At 39.4% G+C, this 26,717-nt stretch overlaps 1 protein-coding gene across 5 annotated transcripts in view; it reads left to right on the forward strand.

Moving 5' to 3' along the window:
- Positions 1–24,180, forward strand: part of SOCS6 (suppressor of cytokine signaling 6) — a 44,587-nt gene extending 20,407 nt beyond the window's left edge. For 2 of the 5 annotated variants that reach the window (XM_063716764.1, XM_024235704.3), the window contains one exon: positions 18,515–24,178. In XM_063716764.1, the coding sequence (XP_063572834.1) occupies positions 18,641–20,248 (1,608 nt within the window). In that variant the 5' untranslated portion in view covers positions 18,515–18,640 and the 3' untranslated portion in view covers positions 20,249–24,178. 5 annotated transcript variants of the gene reach the window in all.
- The last annotated feature ends 2,537 nt before the right edge of the window (positions 24,181–26,717 follow it).

The raw sequence follows: 26,717 nt of genomic DNA on the forward strand, positions 1-26,717 counted from the left end.
TCCTGGAGTAAGGGTTTATTAGTCCATTCACATTTAATGTGATTATTGATTCCATTGGATTTATGTTTGTCATTTTGCTATTCTTTAAAAAAATTTTTTTTGTTTATTTGTTCCTCTGTTACTGCATTATTTTGTGTTAAGTGCATATCTTTTGGTGTGCCAATTTATTTCCTCTGTTGACGTTTTATTTTTAAAATAATATTGTCTAAGTAATTTTATTCGTGATTGCTCCACAAATCACTCCAGTATCTTTACTTACCACAGTCTGCTTCAAAATAATGCTAGCTTAATACTGATAAAATACAGACACTTGGTTTCATGTCTCCTTTTCCTCCCCTAACTTTATGCCTTTATTTTTATTTTTATTTTTATGTTTGAGACAGAGTCTTGCTCTTTTGCCTAGGCTGGAGTGCAGTGGCATGATCTCAGCTCACTGCAACTTCCACCTCCCAGGTTCAAGTGATTCTCCTACCTTGGCCTCCCGATTAGCTGGGATTACAGGCATGTGCCACCTCGCCTGGCTAATTGTTTTGTGTTTTTAGTAGAGACAGGATTTCACCATGTTGGCCAGGCTGGTCTCGAACCCTTGACCTCAAGTGATCCTCCTGCCTCAGCCTCCCAGAATGCTGGGATTACAGGCGTAAGCCACCACGCCCAGCCTGTGCTATTATTTACGTAAATTACTATATGTTGTATGTTATAACCTCAACAGTACTGTGTTAACAGTTATTAACTTATACAATCTCATGTCCTTTGAAGAAGAGAAGAAATGAAAAAAATATATTTATAGTATTTTAAATTGACGTACACACTTAACGTTTCCAGTCATCACCAAATGTGATGAATTCAAAGTACTGAAATGGTTGCTATTGACAGTTTAGTCCAGCTTCATAGTTACTTTTGGGGAAGGAAATTTATTGGCCTCCTCATTCCTTTTTTTAAAATATAGTTTTCATAAATGATTTTTTTTTTTTTTTGAGACAGGATCTCACTCTGTTGCCCAGGCTGGATTACAGTGGTGCAGTCACAGGTCACTGCAGCCTTGACCTTCCTTTCCAGGCTTAGGTGATCCTCCCACCTCAGCCTCTTTAGCAGCTGGGACTATAGGTATTCTTCACCATGCCTGGCTAATTTTCTAATTTTCTGTGCGGTTTTTTTTGTTTGTTTGTTTTTTGTTTTTGCAGAGACAGGATCTTCCTGTGTTGCCCAGGCTGGTCTTGAACTCCTGGGCTCAAGCAGTCTGCACACCTCGGCCTCCCAAAGTGCTAGGATTATAGGCATGAGCCACCAAGCCCGGCCGACTACCTCATTCCATCATGCCAGAAGTGAATCGCCTAGGTATATACTGCTTTTATCCCCATTTTCACATGAGGAGACTGAGACATGGATGTCCAAGGGCATTAGGAAATAGTAGTTGCAATGTGGACTCTCATCTCCCGTCTCCTGTCTGTGCTCTTCATCATGAGGTTCTGTGTTGCCATGCCTGATGTTAAGTGAGTGCACATTCAAGTAACATGGCAATTTTTGAATTATGCACCAAAGGTTCACCACTTGTATCCATTACATGGTAACTTCTTTTGTGACTTTGGGCAAATTATTAAGCTAAGGTTCAGTTTGCTCTTCTATAAAACAGATAAAAATAGTGTCTTCCAAGTAGAGCTCTTGTGAGGATTCAAGAAGATAAACATAACATTTGTTAGTGCATAACCTCCAAGTGAGTGGCGGTTGGAGCAGCAGCAGAAGTAGCAGCCTTAGTGATAGGAAGCCTTCCCTCATTCCTCCTGGTCTGAGTTAGGTGTGGCTCTGAGTGCTGATGGCATTCTGAAATATGTTTCTCTTAGAGCACTTCTTACAGTCTCCTGCAGATGTTCCCCAATGTATTCTACAGTAGAATCTAAGATCCTAGAAGGTAATGAGTTCATCTTTCATCCTTGTGTTTTTGCTATTGCTTGAAGAGGGAAGCAAAAGGCTGAAATGAGGTACTTGGAATGAGGCAAGGCATGAGGCTAATACTTTGCTTCATGAGATTAAAAGCGAGGAACAATTGGAACAGTTTGGGAAGGCTTATGGGAGATGGATTAAGGAAAGTTGTTTATACCTTTGGCCCTGAGAGCATCACAGTCCTGCTTTTCATGATACCAAGTAACTGAAACACAGACACAGGGTTTTTTACTTAGAGTGGCTTATTTTACCTTAAATTGTACCTGAACACTTGATGGGGTGGAGTGGTCATTTTGTAGTCATGTAAAATCGGCTCAACGGTTACATTACTGTAATGTAACCGTTACAACTCGACGGTTACAACTTCCTGATCCCTTTTCCCGTTCACTTAGAGATGTAATCACTGTTACTTGTGTATTCTTTGAAACATTTACTATGCACTTTAGGCATATAAATATATATACAAATGAGATGATCTTTGCATTTAGTTTTATAGCTTCTTTCTCCAATAATGTGTAGTGGACATCTGGCTTTATCTCTACAACATTCCCTTGTATTGATGATCATTTATTAAACTAGTCTGATGATTTTTTTATGGTTATTGTTGCTTCCTGACATTTAGGTTCCACATTTTTGCCAAAATGAATTATGTAGTAAATGTTTCGTGTAGGGAAGTGAGCTCCAAAATCAGTTGTGTGATTTTAGGCAAGTTCCTTAACCTCTCTGTATCTCAGCTTCCCCATCTATACATTGAGAACATTAGTACTACTACTTTTGCTAGCTGCAAACATCTGTATAGCCTAATATGAGCCAGGCATTATTTTCAAAACATCACATATATTAATGCATTTAAACCTCACAACTAGCCTGAGTGATGGGTACTGATATTTCTAAGATCACACAAGTACTCAATGGTAGAGCCAGAATATAGTACGTGAACTTATGCAGTCTGGTTCCACAGTGCACAGTACCAAACTTACAGGGTTATAACAAAGACTTGGCACATAGTAGGCCAATATGTGGTCTGTATTTACCAATATTAGGTCAATGATCAAGTAATATTTGCTTTTTGTTTTGTTTTTTTTTTTTCAATTAATGCAATAAGGAACATTGTTGTCCATATGTCTTTGTTTTTGGCATGAGTATATATCCAAAGGACAAATCATTAGTAGCATAATTACTTGGTTAGGTGTATATCAATTTAAATTTTTGATAAATGTTTTCAAATAATCTTTTACAAAGTTTTACCAGTTTACTTCAATCATGAGTTATGAGTGCTCAGTTCAGGATGCCTTTCCCAACATTAAGTGTTACTAATTTAAGTTTTTCAGACTCAGATGAAGAGGTTATCTTGTTTTGGTTTGAATTTCCTTTTCAATGAATTTTAAAAATCGAGATATAATTTGCATACAGTGAAATCACCTTTTTTTGTTGCATTTTGTTGAGTTTTGACAAATGCATTGAGTCATATAAACACCACCACAATCAAGATATAGAACAATTTCTATTGCGCCAAAATTCTTTGGTTTTTTTTTTTTTTTTTTTTGAGATGGAGTCTTGCTCTGTTGCCCAGGCTGGAGTGCAGTGGCGTGATCTTGGCTCACTGCAAACTCCGCCTCCCGGGTTCAAGCAATTCTCTTGCCTCAGCAAGAAAGTAGCTGGGATTACAGGCAAGCGCCACACGCCACCATGCCTGGCTAATTTTTGTATTCTTAGTAGAGACAGGCTTTCACCATGTTGGCCAGGCTGGTCTCGAACTCTTGACCTCATGATCCACCTGCTTCGGCCTCCCAAAGTGCTGGGATTACAGGCGTGAGCCACCACACCTGGCCTGTGGATTTTTTAATGATGAATGAATTGAGAATATTTTAGGGTATTGATTGGCTGCTTGAATTTGTGTTCTCCCTCTTGCTTTTGTGATTTCTTTCTTATTCTTGCCTTTCTTCTTCCTTTTCATCATTCTTTTTGTGTGATGTTTGTTTCTATGCTTTGCCCGTTTGCTTATAGAATTGTTTGCCTTTCTCTTACTGATTTCTAACAGCACAGTTTATGTTACAACATTAATCCTTTGTCATATATGTTTGCAGTTTTTCTCTATTTTTTGCTTTCTTTATGCATTTTCTCTATTTTTTGGTTATCAAGAAATTTGTACATTTTGCATTGTCAGATTTATTCTTTTATGGGTTCAGGGTTTTATGTTATGTATTAGAAGGCCTTCTGCAGTGCAAGGCTTCTAAAAATATTTTTCTCCAACTTTTATATTTTTTAAAAATAAATATTTATATATTTGATGTTTCTGGAATTCATTTTAATACAAGAAATTAAGTAAGAGCCCTGCTGGACCCACTAGTCCCGAAAGTTTCTCCTACCTACTCATCATCATTCATTGATGGTTCACCTATCCCTGGTGGTCTTAAGATGTCTTCTTAATGACATACTCTTCCCATATGTCTCTTGGTCTATTTCTTGACTTTCTATTCTGTCTTTTCCCTCCTCCAGTGTTAAGCTGTTGCAGCATGTTTTAATATGTCATGTAGCTCATTCTCCTTCAGTTAGTCTTTTAGAATTTTTCTCTTTTTGTTGTTTGTATAACAAAGTTAACTTTACTGTCATTTTGTTGACTTTCTTGAAAAAGCATTATTGATGTTTTCTTGGGATCTCGAGTCAATATTTTGACAGGATTGAATTGTTTTACCTGAGAACAAGATATGTCTATGTATATTTGATCTATTATGATTCTCTGAGGAGTTTTAAAGTGTTTCATGTAGTTTTACATTTGCTATTATTTCACCTTTTTTGAAGCTGTTATAAATAGGACTAGTCTTTTATTATGTTTTCTTATTTGCTTCTTAAAATTATAGAATCCACAAAAATTAGCTGGGTGTGGTGGCACACACCTGTAATCCCAGCTACTTGGGAGGCTGAGGCAGGAGAATCACTTGAACCTGGGAGTCAGAGGTTGCAGTGAGCTGAGATGGCACCACTGCACTCTAGCCTGGGCGACAGAGTGAGACCCCATCTCAAAACTAAAAATAAATTTATAAAAATAAATTACAGAATTTTTAGTGACTTTTACATATGAATTTTGTAATTGGTCACTTGACTGAGTTCCTTTTTTTTCCCCGATACAGTCATGCCCTGCAAAATGACAGTTTAGTCTATGATGAACCGAGTGTGTAATGTGATCCTATAGGATTATAATACCATATTTTTACCCTAACTTTTCTTTCTTTAGATATGTTTAGATACACAAATACTTACCATTGTGTTACATTGCCTACAATATTTAGAACAGTAACATGCTTTACAGGCTTGTGGCCTAGAAGCAATAGGCTATACCATAAAGCCTAGGTAAGCTATACAATCACGGTTTGTGTAAATCCACTCTGTGTTTGCACAATGACAAAATTACCTAACGACATATTTCTCGGAACATACCCCTCTTGTTCAGCTGCATCTATTGAATTTTCTGGTGTTTAATCATTTCATAAGGATAATTTTGTCTTCTCCTTTCCAATATTTATATTTATTTCTTGTCTAATTCATTGGCTAATATGTTGGAAATAATGCTAATTAATAATACTGACAATTGATGTCCTCGTTGCTGGCTTTCAGCATTTCTTCATTACAGCTCTGATTTTGTGTGTGTGTGTGTGTGTGTGTGTGTATATATATATATATGTCCCTATTTTACAATGGGTTTGGGGTGTCAGGAATTGATGTTTAGTATCTTTTCAGATCCTTTTTTTTTTTAATTGTTAAATTTTACATTTATTTTAACATATTTTTATAAAATTTATGCAAATTTTATAACCTTATACTTTTTTATTTTTTAATTCCTCAGGCGATTTTACAATCAAATACAATTTATGTAAAAATATTGATTATAATAACACATTTAGTTATTTTGTTGAAATTAAGGGAAGAAAACTAATCCTATGAAATAAGCATGTGTGATGAGTTGAATTGTGTCCCCTGCTCCTAAAATTTACATGTTGAAATCCTAAACCCCAGTAACTCAGAATATGACCTTATTTGGAAACAGAATCATTGCAGATATGATTAGTTAAGGTAAAGTGAGATAATACCAGAGTAGGGTGAACTGCGAATCCTATATGACTGGTGTCCTTATTAAAAGGGGAAATTTGAACACAGAGACAAACATGCAGGGATAACTCTAGGTGACGATTGGAATTATATTTTCCAGTAGGAGCATGAAACAGATCTTTTCTAGCTCCTTCAGAGGGAGCATGGCCTTGTCAATGCCTTGATCGTGGACCTCTGGCCTCTAAAATTGTGAGATAATAAATTTCTGTTGTTTAAGCCACTCAGTTTGTGGTACTTTGTTATAGCAGCCCTAGCAAACTAATATAGTATGCAATAATTTATAAATTATGTATGTCTTTCTTTTATTACTTACCCAAATATTGCCAGTCTATCAACAGGATACACAGACATACACAATAATACTTAATAATAATTAAGCTCAATCAACTTTGATATTCAATCAATTTGTTATTCATCAATTTGATGACATTCAATAACAGAAAACCATAAGTTTAACCATATTTCCCAATTTGTTATTATAAAAGTATATTTAAACAAGGTAGAAAGATAAAAAAGTATAGTTTTAGCTCTTATAATTAGGTCTATGATCCATTTTGAGTTCTGTCGGTATATGCTATGAGGTAAGAGTTCATTCTTGTGCAAGTGGATATTCAGTTGTCCCAGTGTCATTTGTCGAAAAGATTATTTTTGCCCCACTAAATTGCATTGGCATGTTTGTTGAAAATCAGTTGCCCATAAGTTATGGATGTATTTCTGAACCTGCAATTCTATTCTGTTGACATATTTGTCTATCCTTATGCCAAGACAATACTGTCTTGACTACTATAACTTTGCTGTAGGTTTTGAAATTGGAAAATGTGAGTCCTCTGACTTTGTTCTTTTTCTTTTTTTTTTTTTTTTATTTCTGAAGTATTTATTGATGATTCTTGGGTGTTTCTCGGAGAGGGGGATGTGGCAGGGTCATAGGATAATAGTGGAGAGAAGGTCAGGAGATAAACACATGAACAAAGGTCTCTGGTTTTCCTAGGCAGAGGACCCTGCGGCCTTCTGCAGTGTTTGTGCCCCTGGGTACTTGAGATTAGGGAGTGGTGATGACTCTTAAAGAGCATGCTGCCTTCAAGCATCTGTTTAACAAAGCACATCTTGCACCGCCCTTAATCCATTTAACCCTGAGTTGACACAGCACATGTTTCAGAGAGCACGGGGCTGGGGGAAAGGCCATAGATCAACGGCATCCCAAGGCAGAAGAATTTCTCCTAGTCAGAACAAAATGGAGTCTCCTGTGCCCACCTCTTTCTACACAGACACAGCAACAATCTGATCTCTCCTTCCTTTCCCCACACTTCCCCCCCTTCTTTTCAACAAAACCGCCATCCTCCTCATGGCCCGCTCCCGATGGTCGCTGTCTCTTCGGAGCTGTTGGGTACACCTCCCAGACGGGGCGGCCGGGCAGAGGCGCTCCTCACCTCCCAGACAGGGCGGCCGGGCAGAGGGGCTCCTCACCTCCCAGACGGGGCGGCCGGGCGGAGGCGCTCTTCACCTCCCAGACGGGGCGGCCGGGCAGAGGCGCTCTTCACTTCCCAGACGGGGCGGCCTGGCGGAGGCGCTCCTCACTTCCTCCCAGACGGGGCGGCCGGGCAGAGGCGCTCCTCACCTCCCAGACGGGGCGGCCGGGCAGAGGCGCTCCTCACTTCCTCCCAGACGGGGTGGCCGGGCAGAGGCGCTCCTCACCTCCCAGACGGGGCGGCCGGGCGGAGGCGCTCCTCACTTCCTCCCAGACGGGGTGGCCGGGCAGAGGCGCTCCTCACCTCCCAGACGGGGCGGCCGGGCGGAGGCGCTCCTCACTTCCTCCCAGACGGGGTGGCCGGGCAGAGGCGCTCCTCACCTCCCAGACGGGGCGGCCGGGCGGAGGCGCTCCTCACTTCCTCCCAGACGGGGCGGCCGGGCAGAGGCGCTCCTCACCTCCCAGACGGGGCGGCCGGGCGGAGGCGCTCCTCACTTCCTCCCAGACGGGGCGGCCGGGCAGAGGCGCTCCTCACCTCCCAGACGGGGCGGCCGGGCGGAGGCGCTCCTCACTTCCTCCCAGACGGGGCGGCCGGGCAGAGGCGCTCCTCACCTCCCAGACGGGGCGGCCTGGCGGAGACGCTCCTCACCTCCCAGACGGGGCGGCCGGGCGGAGGCGCTCCTCACCTCCCAGACGGGGGCGGCCGGGCAGAGGCGCTCCTCACCTCCCATATGGGGTGGCCGGGCAGAGGCGCTCCTCACCTCCCATATGGGGTGGCGGCCGGGCAGAGGCGCTCCTCACTTCCCAGACGGGGCGGCCGGGCAGAGGCGCTCCTCACCTCCCAGATGGGGCAGCCGGGCAGAGGCGCTCCTCACTTCCCAGACATTGGGCGACTGGGCAGAGGCGCTCCTCACTTCCCAGACGGGGCAGCCGGGCAGAGGCGCTCCTCACTTCCCAGATGGGGCGGCCGGGCAGAGGGACTCCTCACATCCCAGACGATGGGCGGCCAGGCAGAGACGCTCCTCACTTCCCAGACAGGGTGGCAGCGGGGCAGAGGCTGTAATCTTAACACTTTAAGATGCCAAGGCAGGAGGCTGGTAGGTGGAGGTTGCAGCGAGCCGAGATCACGCCACTGCACTCCAGCCTGAGCACCATTGAGCATTGAGTGAGTGAGACTCCGTCTGCAATCCCAGCACCTCGGGAGGCCGAGGCAGGCAGATCACTCGAGGCCAGGAGCTGGAGACCAGCCCGGTCAACACCGCGAAACCCCGTCTCCACCAAAAAGACAAAAACCATTCAGGCGTGGCGGCGCGTGCCTGCAATCCCAGGCACTCGGCAGGCCGAGGCAGGAGAGTCACAGGAGCCCGAGGCAGGGAGGTTGCAGCGAGCCGAGATCACGGCAGTACAGTCCAGCTTCGGCAACAGAGGGAGACTGAAAAAAGAAGGAGAGGGAGACCGAAGAAAGGGGAGAGGGAGAGGCACAGATCCTTTTTGTGACTCATAGCTATGATCATATTATTTTACTCCTTTGATCTAAGGTAATATATATTAATAAACTTCCAAATTAGAGCCACATTAGCAATCCCAGGATATACCTTATCTAGTTGAATTGTTTTCTCCCTACCACTCCCAATGTTTGCTGGTATTTAAGGTTTGTACTTCAGTGTTCATAAGTGAGATCAGTTTTTTTTTTTTTTTGGTCCTCTTTGTCAAATTTTGGTATCAGTATTCTTTTGATCTCAACAATAAATCTGGGAGCTTTCTGTTGTCTCTGTGCTCTGAAGTGTGTTGCGAATTTTGGACCTATGTCTTTATTGTCCTCCCCTTTTGAAACTGAAGGAAAAAGAGCCGTGGTGGCTCCTTGATCACTTTCTCAGTTTCCTTGACAATTATTAGCTTCTTTTGGATTCCTGTGTCTTCTGCTGCATGTTTTGATGATATATATTTTGCTATAAAATTATCCTTTTCATCTGAGTTTCAAATTAATTTTCATAAAATTTTCTAAGTAGTTTTCCACATTTTGATTCCTCATGCATGCATGGTTATTGCTCTCTTTCTAATTTTGTGTAAGCATATTTCCCTTTCTTGATTATGCCAGCTAGTTGTTTACCAAGCGAGTTTTCTCTTGTATCATTAAAGAATCAACTCTTATAATGTTTAATGCTGTTACTTTTTATTTTCTAATTCATTAATTTGTGCTTTTATCATTATTTTTTCTGATTTTTCTTTTGCTGGGTGGGCGTTTATAATTACTGACTTCTTGAATTGAATGCTTAATTTATTTCTTTTAATTCCTTACCAGGTAGTTTTGTAAGTGTTTAAATCTTTGAATTTTTCTGTGGACCCAGTTTTAGGGTCTTGCAGAATCACATAGATTTTGATATGTAGTTTGTTTGTTTTGAGATGGAGTTACGCTCTTGTTGCCCAGGCTGGAGTGCAGTGGCACAATCTTGGCTCACTGCAACCTCCGTCTCCTGGGTTTAAGCGATTCTCTTGCTTCAGCCTCCTGAATAGCTTGGATTACAGGTACCTGCCACCACACCCAGCTAATTTTGTATTTGTAGTAGAGACAGGGTTTCAGCATGTTGGCCAGGCTGGTCTTGAACTCCTAACCTCAAGTGATCTGCCCGCCTCAACCTCCCAAAGTGCTGGGATTACAGGTGTGAGCCACCTCGCCCAGCTGATATGTAGCATTTTCATTATGTTAGTATACCATTTTTGTTTACTTTGAGATTTTTATCTCTGACTTGAGTTATTTAAAGATGCTTGATTTTAATTTAAGTTACTTAATTTTTTTTGTTTGTGCTATTTTATTGCCTTGTGGTTAATTAAGGAGATCTCTCTGACTTTTAAAATTTATTAAAGTTTACATAGGGGCCTTTAGTAACTGTTCCATAAGTTCTTGAAAAGGAGATGTGTTCTCATTTTTTAGGGTACAGAATCCCATATGTCTAAAAGATAAATTAATTTTGTAATTTAAATTTGCTATATTCTTCATTTTTGTTTACTTCATTTTCCTGGGCTGAAAGAGACATTTTAATGCTGTTCCATTTTATGTTCAAAGATTTTTGGCAGATTTTTTCTTCATTATATTATGGATTATACTTTTCATAATGTGCCCCTTTTCATTTTGTTTGACCAGTTTTTCTTGAATGCAGTGCCATCTTACCATTGTTACTCTAGCTTCCTTGTTGCTAGCCTATGCCTTTTTCCATTCTTTTCTGTTAGAGGACTCTTTTTTCTTCAGAATTTTTCAGAATTGAATTTTTCAGAATTGAATTTTTCAGTTAATTGAAAAACTTCACTACTAGGGACTTGTGTACTTTAAACATTTTATTTTAAATTAAAACAAGTAAATACACTCTTTAATTAATTTCTAAATGTAGGACCAGTGTGTTTTCTTTAAATATCTATTGACTGAACTCTGTATCAGTCTAAATGATACAATCTATATCCTTACGTAATATGTCTAGGATTTCTAGTTTAGCACTTCTTTTAAGTATAATTAGAAGTTTAATTGCCTTTGCAAAGCAATCTTTGTACAAAGGCCCAGTTATTTTTTTCAAGATAGCATAGTGGAATTTATTTATTTTTTATAATGTATTTTTTATTTCAATAAGTTTTTGGGGAACAGATGGTTTTTGGTTACATGGAAGTTCTTTAGTGGTGATTTCTGAGATTTGGGTGCAGCCATCACCTGAGCAGTGTACATTGTACCCAGTGTGTAGTCTTTTATCCCTCACCCCCTCCCACACTTTCCCCTGAGTCTGCAAAGTCCATTGTATCCTTATGCCTTTGCATCCTCATAACTTAGCTCGCACTTATAAGTGAGAACATACGATGTTTGATTTTCCATTCCAGAGTTAGTTACTTCACTTAGAATAATGGTCTCCAATTCCATCCAGGTTGCTGTGAATGCCATTCTTTCATTCCTTTTTATAGCTAAGTAGTATTCCATGGTATGTGTATGTGTGTGTGTGTGTGTGTGTGTGTGCATACACATACATATATACATACATACACACACACACACACCACATTTTCTTTATCCACTCATTGGTTGATGGACATTGGGCTGGTTCTGTATTTTTGCAGTTGTGAATTGTGCTGCTGTGTGTGTGCAAGTATCTTTTTTGGTACAATTTTTTTTTTCCCTCTGGGTAGATACCTAGTAGTGGAATTGCTGGATGAAATGGTAGATCTACTTTTAGTTCTTTACTGAATTTCCACACTGTTTTCCATAGTGGTTCTAGTTTACGTTCCCACCAGCAGTGTAGAAGTGTTCCCTTTTTACCACATTCACACCAACATCTTTTTTTGTTTGTTTGTTTGCGACAGGTCCCTACACTCTGTCGCCCAGGTTGGTGTGTGGGTGTGCATGGTGTGATCTTGGCTCACTGCAACCTCTGCCTCCAGGGTTCAAGCAGTCCTCCCACCTTAGCCTCCTGAGTAGCTGGAACTGCAAGCGCGCACCATCACGCCCAGCTAATTTTTGTTAATTTTTGGTAGAGACGGAGTTTCACCATGTTGGCCAGACTGGCCCTCGAACGCCTGACCTCAAGTGATCCACCTGCCTCAGCATCCCAAAGTGCTGGGATGACAGGCGTGAGCCACTGTACCTGGACTATTATTTATTATAGACATAGTTTTGTTTTTTTTTAAAGGAATGTTTCCCTAGTCTTTTTGCCTGTACTTGATTCTACAGAAAACATTTTTAGCCACCTGCATTTATTTATTATTTCTAAATCAATTCGCACTATTTTTATGTAAATAATTTTCAAAAATATTCTTACTTGTTCTTATGTTTAAATTGCATAATGAATTTAAATACAAAAAAAGTTTGCATCTGAGCATCACCCATGCCCAGGAGCTATCCTTGGTATTGGAGATACAGTCATGACCACTACTGAAAACATTCCTGATCTCAAGTAGAACACACTTAGTACAACCAGCTGGTAGCATAAGAAAATCGCAGGCACAGTGAAGAAGAGAATAGTTGGAAAGAGTGGAAATACTGGAGAGATTTTATGATATTTTGAAACTTTCTGAGATAATTTGTTTTAATGTGTCCTTTCCATATATAACATATGATTGTTGTTTTTTTTTTAATCAGATCTTAAAATGTTTTGCTAGGCCGGGCGCAGTGGCTCACGCCTGTAATCCCAGCACTTTGGGAGGCCAAGGCGGGTGGATCACAAGGTCAGGAGTTTGAGACCAGCCTGGCCAACATGGCAAAACCCTATCTCTACTAAAAATACGATAATTAGCCGGGTGTGGTGGTGGGCGCCTATAATCCCAACTACTCAGGAGGCTGAGGCAGGAGAATCACTTGAAACCGGGAGACAGAGGTTTCAGTGAGCCGAGATGGTGCCATGGCACTCCAGCCTAGGCGACGAGAGCAAGATTCCGTCTCACAAAAAAAAAGAAAAGAAAAACGAGAAGAGAAAAGAAGAAAGAAAGAGAAAAATTTGTCTAATAGTTGAATTTACTCCATTTATATGTATTGGTATAACAAACATTTTGGAGCCTACATCTTATCATATTTCATGTTATATTTGTATTGTAATTCTTTTATTATATGGTCTGTTCCATTCTTTGTTTTTCTATTCTCCGTTTCTGGGAAGACTTTGGTATCTCTTTTTTATTTTTCCTTTTTTTCCTAAGGGAATGGCAAATAGTGTTCTCACAGGTTTAGGAGCAGTGGAGTAGAATCTAAGAAGCTGAGATGAAAGTACGTGAACCATACAGGTTCAGAAATTGACAGTGCAACTTATGGTGTAGAGAGAGATTTACAACGCTATTAACTTTTCATGTGGATGCTTTGCTTTATGTTAAAGTCTTTCTTTTTGTTCTCTTAAATTGCCTTCACAGATAATTTAAGCCTGTGGCTCTGGTCTGTGGATCCTCTTTCATCATAATCCTGAAACATCATTTACCTTTTTCACTGATGGTACAGAAAGCAGTGATGGATAAAACTGATGATACCTTACTTACCATGAGTCAAGGCAGTGGCACCAAACTGTAATAGTAAATGTAATAATAGTCGTATGTTCTTTAGTAAGAACCAAGCACTTTAGTAAAAAAAAAGAAAAAAAAAGGTTATACTTACAGATGCCATTGATGAAGCTATAAAAATTATTAATTTTATGAAATCTTCACCCTGAGCTTACATCTTTCTAAAATTCTTTTTATGAAATGTGAGTATTTCAAAGACACTTTCCGGTACATACTGAAGAAGGAAGAGTGTCTCCAGGGGAAGTGCTTGTTTGAATTGCTGTCTACACTAGCTAACTAGCTCCTTTTTTTGTGTGAAATAACCACTTTTACTAAAAACAATGATCGACAGACACACATGATTATTCCATGTGTTTTAATAGATATTTTCCCATAAATAATCAACATGAGTCAATAAAAACAAATAACAGTATTGTTGCCAGTGATAAAATTCAAAGTTTCTTTTTTTTTTTGAGATGGAGTCTTGCTCTGTTGCCCAGGCTGGAGTGCAGTGGTGTGATCTCAGCTTACTGCAGTCTCTGCTTCCTGGGCTCAAGTGATTCTCCTTCAGCCTCCAGAGTAGCTTGGATTACAGGTGTGAGCCATAATGCCTGGCTAATGTTTAGATTTTTGGTAGAGACGGGGTTTCACCATGTTGGCCAGGCTGGTCTCTAACTCCTGGTTTCACGTGTTCCACCCACCTTGGCTTCCCCGAGTGCTGGGATTATAGGCATGACCAATGGGTTTGAATGTTATAGAGTAAAAAAATTTCGTGGTATGGTTTCAGATTTTACAGGGCAATTTAACATTAAGAAACTATCATTCATTGAGTTTTGATACAGTATCAAAGAAAAATATCCATAGTTATATGAAAAGGTTATTAAATAAAATATATTGTTCCTTTTTCCAACTATATATCTGGAGGAGGCTGAATTTTCTTCTTACAGGTAGTCCCCTATGCAGTTTCAATTACCCACGGTCGATAGTCATCTGAAGACAGCTAAGTGCAGTACAGTAAGATATTTTGTGAGAGAGAGAGAGTCTACATTCTCATAGCTTTTATTACAATATTTTGCTGTAATTGTTCAATTTTATTATTAGTTATAGTTGTTAATCTCTTACTGTACCTAACTTAAAAATTAAACTTTATCATAGGTATGTGTGTCTAGGAAAAAAGCAAAGTATACTTTATATAGGGTTCTGTACTATATGTGATTTCAGGAATCCACAGGGGATCTTGGGATGTATCCCTTGCAGATAAGAGAGGGCTACTGTACTGTAACAGATTCAGTGCAGAAGCAGACATGAGAGTCTAGCTGTCTTCCTTTAGTCAGGCAGAAGAGATTTACAGTAATGTCAGGTGGTACCACTTTCACTGGTTTTTATTATCATTCATGAAAATGTTAACATGTAGTGAGTATATTGTCATTTTAAAATAAATATAAAATTCGCCTGGGCACAGTGGCTCATACCTGTAATCCCAGCACTTTGGGAAGCTGAGGTAGGAGGATTGCTTTAGGCCAGGAGTTCAAGACCAGCCCGGGCAACATAGACCTCATCTCTACAAAAAGTAGACAAAATTAGCCAGGCGTGGTGGTGCGTGCCTATAGTACCAACTGCTCAGGAGGCTGAGGTGGGAGGATCTCTTGAACCCAGGAGGTTGAGGCTGCAGTGAGCCGAGATCATACCACTGCACTCTAGCCTGGCCAACACAGCGAGACTCTGATTCTGTGTCTTCAATAAATAAATAACGAATTTTCTCAGGTGTTTGTTTTGTTTTGGTTTTTTGTTTTTTGTTTTTTGTTTTTTTTGACAGAGTTTTCACTCTTGTTGCCCAGGCTGGAGTGCAGTGGCGCAGTCTTGGCTCACTGCAACCTCTGCCTCCCAGTCTCAAGCAATTCTTCTGCCTCAGCTTCCTGAGTAGCTGGGATTACAGGCACACGCCACCATGCCCGGCTATTTTTTTTTTTGTATTTTTAGTAGAGATGGGGTTTCACCATGTTGGCCAGGCTGGTCTCAAACTCCTGACCTCAGGTGATCCGCCTCGGCCTCCCAAAGTGCTGGGATTACAGAAGTGAGCCATCATGCCCGGCCTGTCAGTTTTATTTTCTAATAGGGTACATTTCAAGAGACGCAACCCACATAAACAATGCTTCTTCCTGTCTTCCAATAATTTTTAAGAGAATAAAGGGGTTCTGAGACCAGAATGTTTGAGAACCACTGATGTAAGCAGTACAATGACAGGTAGGACAGTTTGGCATAGGGAAAGAATGTGAGCTTTGCAAATAAACAGCCAGGTTCAGATTCTGGATCTGCTGTTTCTAGTAGTAAATTGTTTAACTTTGTTGGGCAAATTCCAGTCTCTCTGATAACCAGTTTCCTCATTTTATAAAATGGGGATAATAAAGCTGTTTTATTTATTGAAGGTTAAGTAGTTGTTTGATCTTTTCAATTTTTTCATTATGTGTTATGATGACTGACAGACATGACTACCTCAAGTCATTTAAGAAAAGGTTGAAATTATTTGAAGAAGTTATCCTTTACCCATATGGATAAAGTTTATGTCTAAAGCTTTTTCCCTTGAAACTTTATATACATTTTCAAGTATATGTATAAACTTAAAATTTTACAATTAGAAAAGCAGTAAAACTAATTCAGAACATTTACTTAGGCACAAGACAGATGGTAATCCTATAAAAAGATGGCATATATTTTTGGATGTGCAAACAGAAAAACAGATACTCTTAAAAATTTTAGAGTAATCTTTGCCTAGAATATGAAAGGAAGAGATAAAAGACCATATGGCCTAATAGAACTTTTATAGTTTGTAATGTCTAGGATTGAATTTTGTTTCTTTAATATTAGTATTGATTAATAGCTTACTAATATGGATTGGTAGTTGAAAAAGGAATAATTTCCAAGCAGGTAATTGCCAAGTACTTTTACTGTGGTTGCTAGTCTCTCGTGTTTTGGGGTATGGGCGTGATAGTGGGAAGCACAACTATTTGAATCTCACATTTAGTAGGGTTAATCAGTTACTGATTCTGGCAGTTATAGTATTTCATTATGCTTGGGTAGAAGACATGCTACTAAGACACTGAGTTCACCTAATATACAACTTCATTTATTATTTAAAAGTAACTGGTGCTTCAAATATTTTAAGTTTTTTATTTTTTACAACTTATTCAGAAACATAGTACATGACAGTAGACTTTTAAAAATTGCTTCTTCCTTTTGGGGACATATTACTGATCCCGATAGGTTGTCTGATCTGAGTGGTTTTTAGTAAGAATGATTCCATCTGCACACCACCCGAATCCTATCTGTAACTAAAAGGGGACAATTGTCAGGTTCTCTCTCTCCTGTCAGTTCCCACTTTGTGTACCATTATGTTACTGAAGGGTTGATACTACAGTTTATCTGTTCATACATCTGTCCTCTCCTACTGGATTAGGTGACCATCAGTTATTCATCAATCTGTGTATTGCCACACAGGGCTGAGCCAAGCTGACTCAGCAGAGGCTGAGTAGGGGCTTAGTAAATGCAGAGTGAATTCATGAATGGGATCAAAGCTAGAGCCGTAGTCTTGTGCCAAGAAACTGAGTGGTGCTAAATTGCTGATTTGGGAGGCCAGAATCTTGTTCTGGGCTTTGTTAGCATTTCGCTCAACTCAAGCGAATCACCTTGTCAAGGCATGTGCAGAGAAGGCAGAACATGAAGTTGGAGAAAAGAAAACATTCTACACAATTTAAACACAAGGGCTTTGTAAAGTAGTGTTAGGATCACTTAATGTGGTTTATGGAACCAAGATTTTTTGCTGTGAAATGACTTTCAGAAAGTCTTTACAGAATTGAAAGCCTGTCATTTCAGTGTAGAACAATGTACAAAAAAAGTTTAGAAAATATATTTCTGGATATAGAAGTAAAAATTTGCCATGGGAAATTGCAAAAAAAAGAAGAGTAAGAAATAATAATTCTGGAAATATGTTTCATAATCTTCCAAATAGATCAAAACTAGACACATGGCTTTTTATGGGTGTACTTCAGAGATGAAACTTTTCAACCTGCATGCATTGAACTTCTTCCTCCTCTGTGCATTGGGAACTTGAAGGTGAATGATTCTTATTCTCAAGGAACTCTCGAGTATAGAGGAACATCTCTAGATAGTTTATTACAGATAATGAAATTCTTTTTGTTTATTTTGACACATGCTTAACTATTTAAAATATGCATCAGTTGTTCAGTTGACTAGGCTTGTCATTGCAGTTCTGTGGAACTCCTTCACTGTGGTGCTGGGACCACAGGCTGGGACACGGGCGGGCAGCGGAGGAGCAGTCGGGGTCAGTGCTGAAGGAGTGCACAGGTCTAGCTAGAGTCCAGCTGGAAAGGTTGTGGACACTGGCCCACACGTTAGAGATTATACCAAAAAGCAAGGTGCCGAAAGAACAAAAGGTAGATGCAGGCTTGTTCTTTATAAACATCATTGGGCGGGGCGCGGTAGCTCAGCCTGTAATCCCAGCACTTTGGGAGGCCGAGGCGGGCGGATCACAAGGTCTGGAGATCGAGACCATCCTGGCTAACACGGTGAAACCCCGTCTCTATTAAAATACAAAAAACAGCCGGATGTGGTGGCGGGCATCTGTAGTCCCAGCTGCTTGGGAGGCTGAGGCAGGAGAACGGCGTGAACCTGGGAGGCAGAGCTTGCAGTGAGCCGAGATCACGCCACTGCACTCCAGCCTGGGCGAAAGAGTGAGACTCATCTCAAAATAATAATAATAATAATAATAACAAAATAAACATCATCAAATACTTGCGAAATGCTAATTGTGTAGTAGGCAGTGATCTGCTCTGCTGGGTGCAATAGAAAGAAATCCCAGTCCTAACAGAGCTGACATTAAGAAAAGACTGGGGTGTTCTTGTTCAGAAGTTAAAGGATTAAAACTGACTAAAATAAAACTTCTGTGGAAATATTTTTTAATATGACTCTTTTTATATTTTTATTTTTTAGAAAATGGCTCCAAAGGGTAAATGAAGCAGGAAAAATACATAGATGCAGCCTTGCAGCCTCTCCAGATGTTTGGGGATAATATTCCAGATAGAAATATTGATCCCTTGGATTAGGTAACTAGTCATAATGAAGAAAATTAGTCTTAAAACCTTACGGAAATCTTTTAACTTGAATAAAAGTAAAGAAGAAACTGATTTCATGGTAGTACAACAACCATCGCTAGCCAGTGACTTTGGAAAAGATGATTCTTTATTTGGTAGCTGCTATGGTAAAGATATGGCCAGCTGCGATATCAACGGTGAAGATGAAAAAGGCGGAAAAAACAGATCAAAAAGCGAGAGCCTGATGGGTACGCTAAAAAGGCGGCTTTCTGCAAAACAGAAGTCAAAAGGCAAGGCGGGCACACCCTCTGGGAGCTCTGCCGATGAGGACACCTTCTCCTCTTCCTCAGCACCCATAGTCTTTAAAGACGTGAGAGCTCAGAGGCCGATAAGGTCCACCTCGCTCCGCAGCCACCACTACAGTCCCACGCCGTGGCCTCTGCGACCCACAAACTCCGAGGAGACCTGCATCAAGATGGAGGTGAGAGTCAAGGCCTTGGTTCACTCTTCCAGCCCGAGTCCAGCCCTGAATGGCGTCCGGAAGGATTTCCACGACCTCCAGTCTGAGACCGCGTGCCAAGAGCAAGCCAATTCACTGAAGAGCTCGGCTTCTCATAACGGAGACCTGCATCTTCACCTGGATGAACATGTGCCTGTCGTTATTGGACTTATGCCTCAGGACTACATTCAGTATACCGTGCCTTTAGATGAGGGGATGTATCCTTTGGAAGGATCACGGAGCTATTGTCTGGACAGCTCTTCTCCCATGGAAGTCTCTGCCGTTCCTCCTCAAGTGGGAGGGCGCTCTTTCCCGGAAGATGAGAGTCAGGTAGACCAGGACCTAGTTGTCGCCCCAGAGATCTTCGTGGATCAGTCGGTGAATGGCTTGTTGATTGGCACCACGGGAGTCATGTTGCAGAGCCCGAGAGCGGGTCAGGATGATGTCCCTCCACTCTCACCATTGCTACCTCCAATGCAGAATAATCAAATCCAAAGGAACTTCAGTGGACTCACTGGCACAGAAGCCCACGTGGCTGAAAGTATGCGCTGTCATTTGAATTTTGATCCGAACTCTGCTCCTGGGGTTGCAAGAGTTTATGACTCAGTGCAAAGTAGTGGTCCCATGGTTGTGACAAGCCTTACAGAGGAGCTGAAAAAACTTGCAAAGCAAGGATGGTACTGGGGACCAATCACACGTTGGGAGGCAGAAGGGAAGCTAGCAAACGTGCCAGATGGTTCTTTTCTTGTTCGGGACAGTTCTGACGACCGTTACCTTTTAAGCTTGAGCTTTCGCTCCCATGGTAAAACACTTCACACTAGAATTGAGCACTCAAATGGTAGGTTTAGCTTTTATGAACAGCCAGATGTGGAAGGACATACGTCCATAGTTGATCTAATTGAGCATTCAATCAGGGACTCTGAAAATGGAGCTTTTTGTTATTCAAGGTCTCGGCTGCCTGGATCTGCAACTTACCCCGTCAGACTGACCAACCCAGTGTCCCGGTTCATGCAGGTGCGCTCATTGCAGTACCTGTGTCGTTTTGTTATACGTCAGTATACCAGAATAGACTTAATTCAGAAACTGCCTTTGCCAAACAAAATGAAGGATTATTTACAGGAGAAGCACTACTGAAAGATTGAGAACCCTGCATCTTGCACTTTGGGAATAAGAACAAGAGATTGAAATACAGTTTACAAACTTTCATTGCCATCAAAATTTTTGCTGCCATAACTATTTCAGTTTTATGTGTAAAAGAGTCATCAGTTTGTTTAGGGGTGGGGAAGTGTCAGCAAGGTGTCTTGGGTTTATTTTGGTTCTTTAAAAAGGGAAGTCTTGAGGTTTTAGAGGTGTGAATTATGTTTCATCAATGTGCAGAATAATCACAATGTGAATTATCAGATTCTCAATGCCCCCCCCACCCAGTCCTTTGCTGCTATCCACTGTGATTTTTATGCATTAAAAGCACATTTCATGTGTGTTCAACCCTAAGTAAAGTTGAATGAAACTTACAGAATGGAAATTGCTATGTCTTTTTAAATGGCCCGTTTTCAAAAGATAGTGTTGAATAAACATACCTGTGTGATAAAACACAGAATTTACATATACACTGAAGATGAGTTTTTAGTCTCTTACTTTAAAAAGATTTATTTAGTATTGTGAATTGACATAATCTTGGGTAATGGAACGGAGATCTGCAACGTGTCTTTTAACAACACTTTTTTCTAAATTATTTCTAAGGTTGTGCTAATTCTTTTGGTTGTGAAAAGTTGAATTTCTCTGTTGCCTTCGTTTTCATCTTCTAGTTTGTCTATTTTAATAAATGGCCTTACATTAAAAAAAAATTGTAAAGAAATGTATACCACCAATTTAGAAATTGTTGCCTTTTCTGTAATTAAACTCGGGTACAAATTGGCATAACATGAAAACCTATGGAACTAGAATTATTATTAAAGAAATATTAGATGATCATAGCTTCCTGTGATAGCATTTTTTTGTGTGTTACCTATCCTTTTGGTAAAATGTTTTATCTGTGATTTCTTTAGCTTAGTCAACATTTTCTTGGGTGAACTTGATTGTCAACTAATTTTCATAAATGGACTGGATTCTCTTGCAACATTAATGTTTATAAAAAGTTTTAAATTGATTTGAATAGAAAGAAAACATTGTTTTAAAGTTGGATTTATATTTTTCTTCTATGTAGTTACTACAAAAGTGTGCTGGATTTGACCGATCCTTACCCCCACTATAAAGAGAACCCGTGATGACTTTAGTTTAAAAATTGTGGAAATTGTGGAGCAATTTTTCTCACAATGTGAGAAAAATTCTAAACCATATTAGATAATGTGGAAGTCATATTGTCTATCATGTATACTGCCATTTAAAAATAGGTTTTTAAAATTTAGCTAAGTCTTAAGTAATTTGCCGTTGCTAATAATTTTATCTCCTTGAGTTGGTTGTTGGGGAGGGATGTTATATTCAATAATTTTTAGTTATTTTGAAATGCAGAGTGTTTATTCATTTCACAGTTCTGCAATGGATGTAGTATTTTGGGATTGCCCTGTCCAGAAAATTTTCAGCTACACACCTTTAAAGGAAAATGTTTCTATCTCAGATGAAACATGCAATTTGGGATGGTTCTTCCTTTGTCACTTAAAGGAAGAGATAGGAAAAGTCTCTTACCCACTTTAAACATGAGGGTAAAGGTTTAGGTCAAACTTACTGGCTTTGTCATTCAAACGTATCTGAATCCTCTCTTTTTTCTCTTTGTTTTTTAGGGTCAGAACTGAGATATTACCAAGAAAAGGCACAATGCCATAATATTATGGTGTTATGGTATTTTGACTTAAAGGGGAAAAGGTACTTAATTTTGGTGGGATGTTGATTGTACCTTGTTACAAAGACTCCCATTTTCTTATGTTTTCTCCTAATAAGATGGAATATGGAGTATACTGTAATAATATAATTTAAGTGTTCATTGTAAGCTATTTGGATGAAAAACTATTACAGAGTTGTAAGCTTGTTATCAAATTAATGCAAGACATTTAAACTATTTTTTTGCAAAACTATTTATTTTTAAAACAACTTAAAGTATATCTAGGGTGAGTTAAAAGTCCCTGTGCATCTATATTAGATGGCAGGTTTTGTCACAGAGTCACTGTGTATTAGTCATAAATGTTGAAATGGCTTCTCCGTGTCTCCAGAAGCATTTACACGTCCTCCTTGTGAGATCATGGTGCACAGAGGTCTTTGGACTGCCCTGAACCCGTCTTATGTGGACATAACCTATTCCCTTCGTTTTCTCATCATGCCATGTGTTTAAGATCTACCCGCTTAGTGTCAAGATTATTGAGATTTTCATCTAAATGTTTTTAAAATTATATTTTGTGTTTTAGTGGAGGACAGTCTTGATACTGTTCTAATTCAGAAAGCCAAATTTTGATGCGCTTTTGTATATTCATAATATATACTTTAATATGCCCTATTCTAATCTAGTTTGAAATTGTTAGATTCTGATAGTATAATGATAAAGTCAAACTATTTGCCAAAAAGTTAAATTTACAAGCAGAGAGATGTTTTGCGATATTTTCTACTTTTGTGTAGAAAGATAACCATTTGGGGTGGGCTGCACAAAAGAATGTGAAAGATTGGCTTTATATGATACTAACACAGTCCGGTTAAAAGTGGAAACAGGGAAAAGAGAGAGAAAACTCATCATTTAGTTTGGTCTAGACACAATTTGGTTAAATTTTAGGATTCTGTTGGCAGTTAACATAGATGACACGGACACAGCCTATGAGTGCTTTTTAAATACGTGCTTCTAAAAATCTGAGCTCAAAGCAAGAAAAAGAAAACAGGAAAGCTGTATCCATTTGCCATAATAGATGAATCAGAATTGTTTTCTATTAAATATTTCATCACGAAACATGATGGAGGCCAGAAGCTATTTTTAGGCTTACTATAACATTATTATACATTTTTATAAATAATAAGAAGGCTGTAGAAAGTACTTGAAAAATATCTAATTCTTTCTCTTTCTGTCTAAGGAAAACTCTTTCTACTTGGTGCAATAATCTGAAAATTTAGAAGGTCAAAATATGTCACAGGAAATGATCGTAGAACTAAAAATAGTTTTTAAGGAAACCAGCTACACGGGGCAACCAACCGTCTTGCTGTTGAAGAAAACAGTTCCAAAAGGCTAAATCATTGGCATAAAGGAAACAAAACCCAAAGTATATGTTGTAATTTTTGAGCCAGTATTACTGAAACAGGATAAAAGTTACTAAAATCTAACATAGGTTAATGCAATGTCTCTGCTAGTGCTACAAGTCTAAAATATCTTTGTAACAATGCTTTCAGAAATGCCAGTTTTAATTACTGTACATTTCACATTGTATATGAGAGATACTGCTTTATGAATAAATCGGAATAATACATTTTCATTTAAATATTAATTGCTTTTCATCAAATGCGAACTCTTAATTTCAAAATGAAATCACACTACCAGCAATAGACAGTTTTCTTGAAAACTCTAATAAAGGAACAATAGCCAGTTCCGTAACTAACTTTAAAATTCTAAAAGTGTTGGTACACTAGCAATCACAAATATGGTTTCTTTTAATACTTTTTTAATCCTGTAAAGAAGGGTTTTTATAAACATTCTTTTTATTAATCCGTCATAACATGGCGAAGTGTGTAGTTGCTGTTTCTGAAAAGTGATCCAAACTCTACATCCAGAGATTATGAAAAATTCTTATAGAATTTTGTAATAAGTATATACATGTTGGGTTAAAGAAATTTCATAGTCGTTGGAGTGCCATGAAATTAATACTTGCAATTCAGATTGCGGTAGTTTACACTTTTTCTGTATGTTTCGAATCAGGTGTGTACCATTTGTACTGAGAACACCACAAAATGAATTATCCAAAGTCCATTGATTTTAATACGTGTTTTGGTTTGTAAACAAATTATAGTAATTTCTTGCACATTTTTGGAAATTAATTGTATAAGAATTTATGTATCTGCTTCTAGATACAGTGTGTAAATAAAAAATTTCGTTCACAAGACCTGCCTTGTAGTCTACTTAATACCCTGAGAGGTGCCTGATTTTAATTAGTATGGGGTTAACTAGAAAATTTCTGGGTGTCCCAGGAACTGCGCAGGGGCTGGAGGGTGAGAACCAGCAAATTTTAGTAAAAATAGGAAAGCAGAATCATGTCCCTAATGGAAGATGTCAGCTAGTGGTGCTAATCTATGGAAACCTTCCCGGTGAAGGCTGGAGTGAGTTTGGAGAACTTGTACTAAGCAAAGAACTAAAAACCGACACAGTAATGAAACCTCACTGAAAGAAGGCTAGGCTAAATGATACAATGTTTGGATTGTGACATTAAAAAAGCATAGCACTATTAATATTTCATTGAAATAGAACCAGGTCATTAAAGTTTATATAGGGGTCATTAGAAATTTTTTCGTAGGTAAGAAAAGAGTTCTTATATCCACTGTATTTAATTGTATCTTTCAGAGTTCTTAAACATGGGATGAAACACCCACTTTATTTTGTTTGAATACTTTGTAAACAAATTCTTTTTTTGAAAAACCATGGCTAATTCAAAGATGAATTTTAAACTGATCTTGTTTAGAATGTATCACAAATTTTCACTTCAGTGAAACCCAATTTGGAATCTGTGATGTTAACGTTATACTTTGCTGATGACAGTGCTAACAAAATACTATATTATGAGATTATCGTGGGATCAAGAATTGTGCAAAAGAACAGACTTCACAAACGTATACCATCACCAGGTAAACAGACTTTTAACTTTTTTAGAAAATGTTTCATATTCATCTACCTCTTCTCTAGGGGTATTCATTTAACAAGATAGAGGAACAGGGAAGTTTGTTGAGGCCGAGCTGCATTCTCTGTAGGTGCTCGTGGTCCTGAAAGGCCACCTGTGAGGAGGGCAAGGGTGAGAGCAGGCAGGTGCTCTCAGAAGATGAAAGACCTGCTGCTAGGCTGGCAGATAACACACAAAATACTGGCCCTGCGTCAGAACTTCAATAATAACATAATTTTGTTTGCTATAGCCAATTTTTTTTTTACTCCCACCTTTAAATTTTTACCTTTTTTTTTTTTTTTTTTTTTTTAAGCCTCACAGATTTTACTTCTGCTTTTCCTAGGCTTTCAGCTTTCTGGATCAAAAATAGTTTAACCTTTATTTCTGTTGAATTTAGCTTTCATGTCTGCTATTTTGGCCTGGTGGCTTTTCTGCTTTCAAATCTTCAGCTTCATTTACAATTCATTGTTGTTGTTGTTTTTTTAATGGTTGTTTAATTCTTTTAACTTTTTTTGTATTTCAGTTTCTAGTTTTGGGGTTACCTAACATTTTGAATCCTCTTTTTAGCAAAATGTGACTCTTCTCTTCCTTCCCTTTGTGTATGGCTTATTTTGCTGATGGATTTACAGCTGCTTTGACCCTTGCAGCTCTAGTCAGGCTCCCCCTCATGTTGGAATTTTCCAGGACAGTTTTCCTAGACCTTCACCTGTGAGACTTTATGGTTCCATAGGGTCTTTGTGTTCCTTTTTGGAAACGGCAGATTGGATGGAGAAGTGTTGGTTTATGACATTACATAATTCAGTCCTAGTAGGAAGATAAGTCATAAACCCCAGGAAACAACCAGTGGACTTGAGAGTGAAAAGGACCTTCTGCTTGTTAAGATTTGATTACAGAAGTCAAATCCAGAGACCCCTGGGAGTGTCCCAGGCCTGACGCTGGCAAAGAACCAATTAATAGTGAATATCTGGGCGGGCATTCATCTCGGAGCACCTCTGAGCTTTGTAGACAGATTACTAGAACACTTTCGTACCAGCCTATATTCTTCCCTCCTTAATACCAGGCAGTCTCACCTTTACCAGTTTTGGAGGAGTCGTAGGAGGGAAAGGCTCCCTTACATATTAAGAGCCAAGCAGAGCTTGCTAGATCAGGGTTTATGAATAGGGCCAGTTGTCTTGCCTAGAGAGAACTGTGGGCTGTCAAATCCTGTCCTTGGTTAACTATGGCTTACAAACAGGGTAAATATTAAATTGAGCCGGGCACAGTGGCTCACGCCTGTAATCCCAACACTTTGGGAGGCTGAGGTGGGCAGATCACAAGGTCAGGAGTTCGAGACAAGCCTGAGCAACATGGTGAAACCCCGTCTCTACTAAAAATACAAAAACTGCCAGGCATGGTGGTGTGCACCTGTAATCCCAGCTACTCAGGAGGCTGAGGCAAGAGAATCACTTGAACCCGGGAGGCAGAGGTTGCAGTGAGCCGAGATTGCACCACTGCACTCCATCCTGGGCGAAAGAGTGAGACTCCATCTCAAAAAAAAAAAAAAAAAAAATTAAATTGAAAAGGAAGACTCACTTTGTAATCACAAGCAATGGATTTCCCCACACCAAGAAAGCTCTAGGAAACACCGATAAGGATGTAAGGGTTTTTCTGGATCTCTCACTTGGTTTCATGGGTCTAATATGGTGGCATCCAGGGACATTAGGATTTAATTACACTAGGTCACAAGGTGAATATATAGGCGTCCCTGGGTATCTGCAGGGGATTGGTTC

The sequence above is a fragment of the Pongo abelii genome, chromosome 17 (genome assembly GCF_028885655.2).
Source record: "Pongo abelii isolate AG06213 chromosome 17, NHGRI_mPonAbe1-v2.0_pri, whole genome shotgun sequence".
Classification (NCBI taxonomy): domain Eukaryota; kingdom Metazoa; phylum Chordata; class Mammalia; order Primates; family Hominidae; genus Pongo; species Pongo abelii.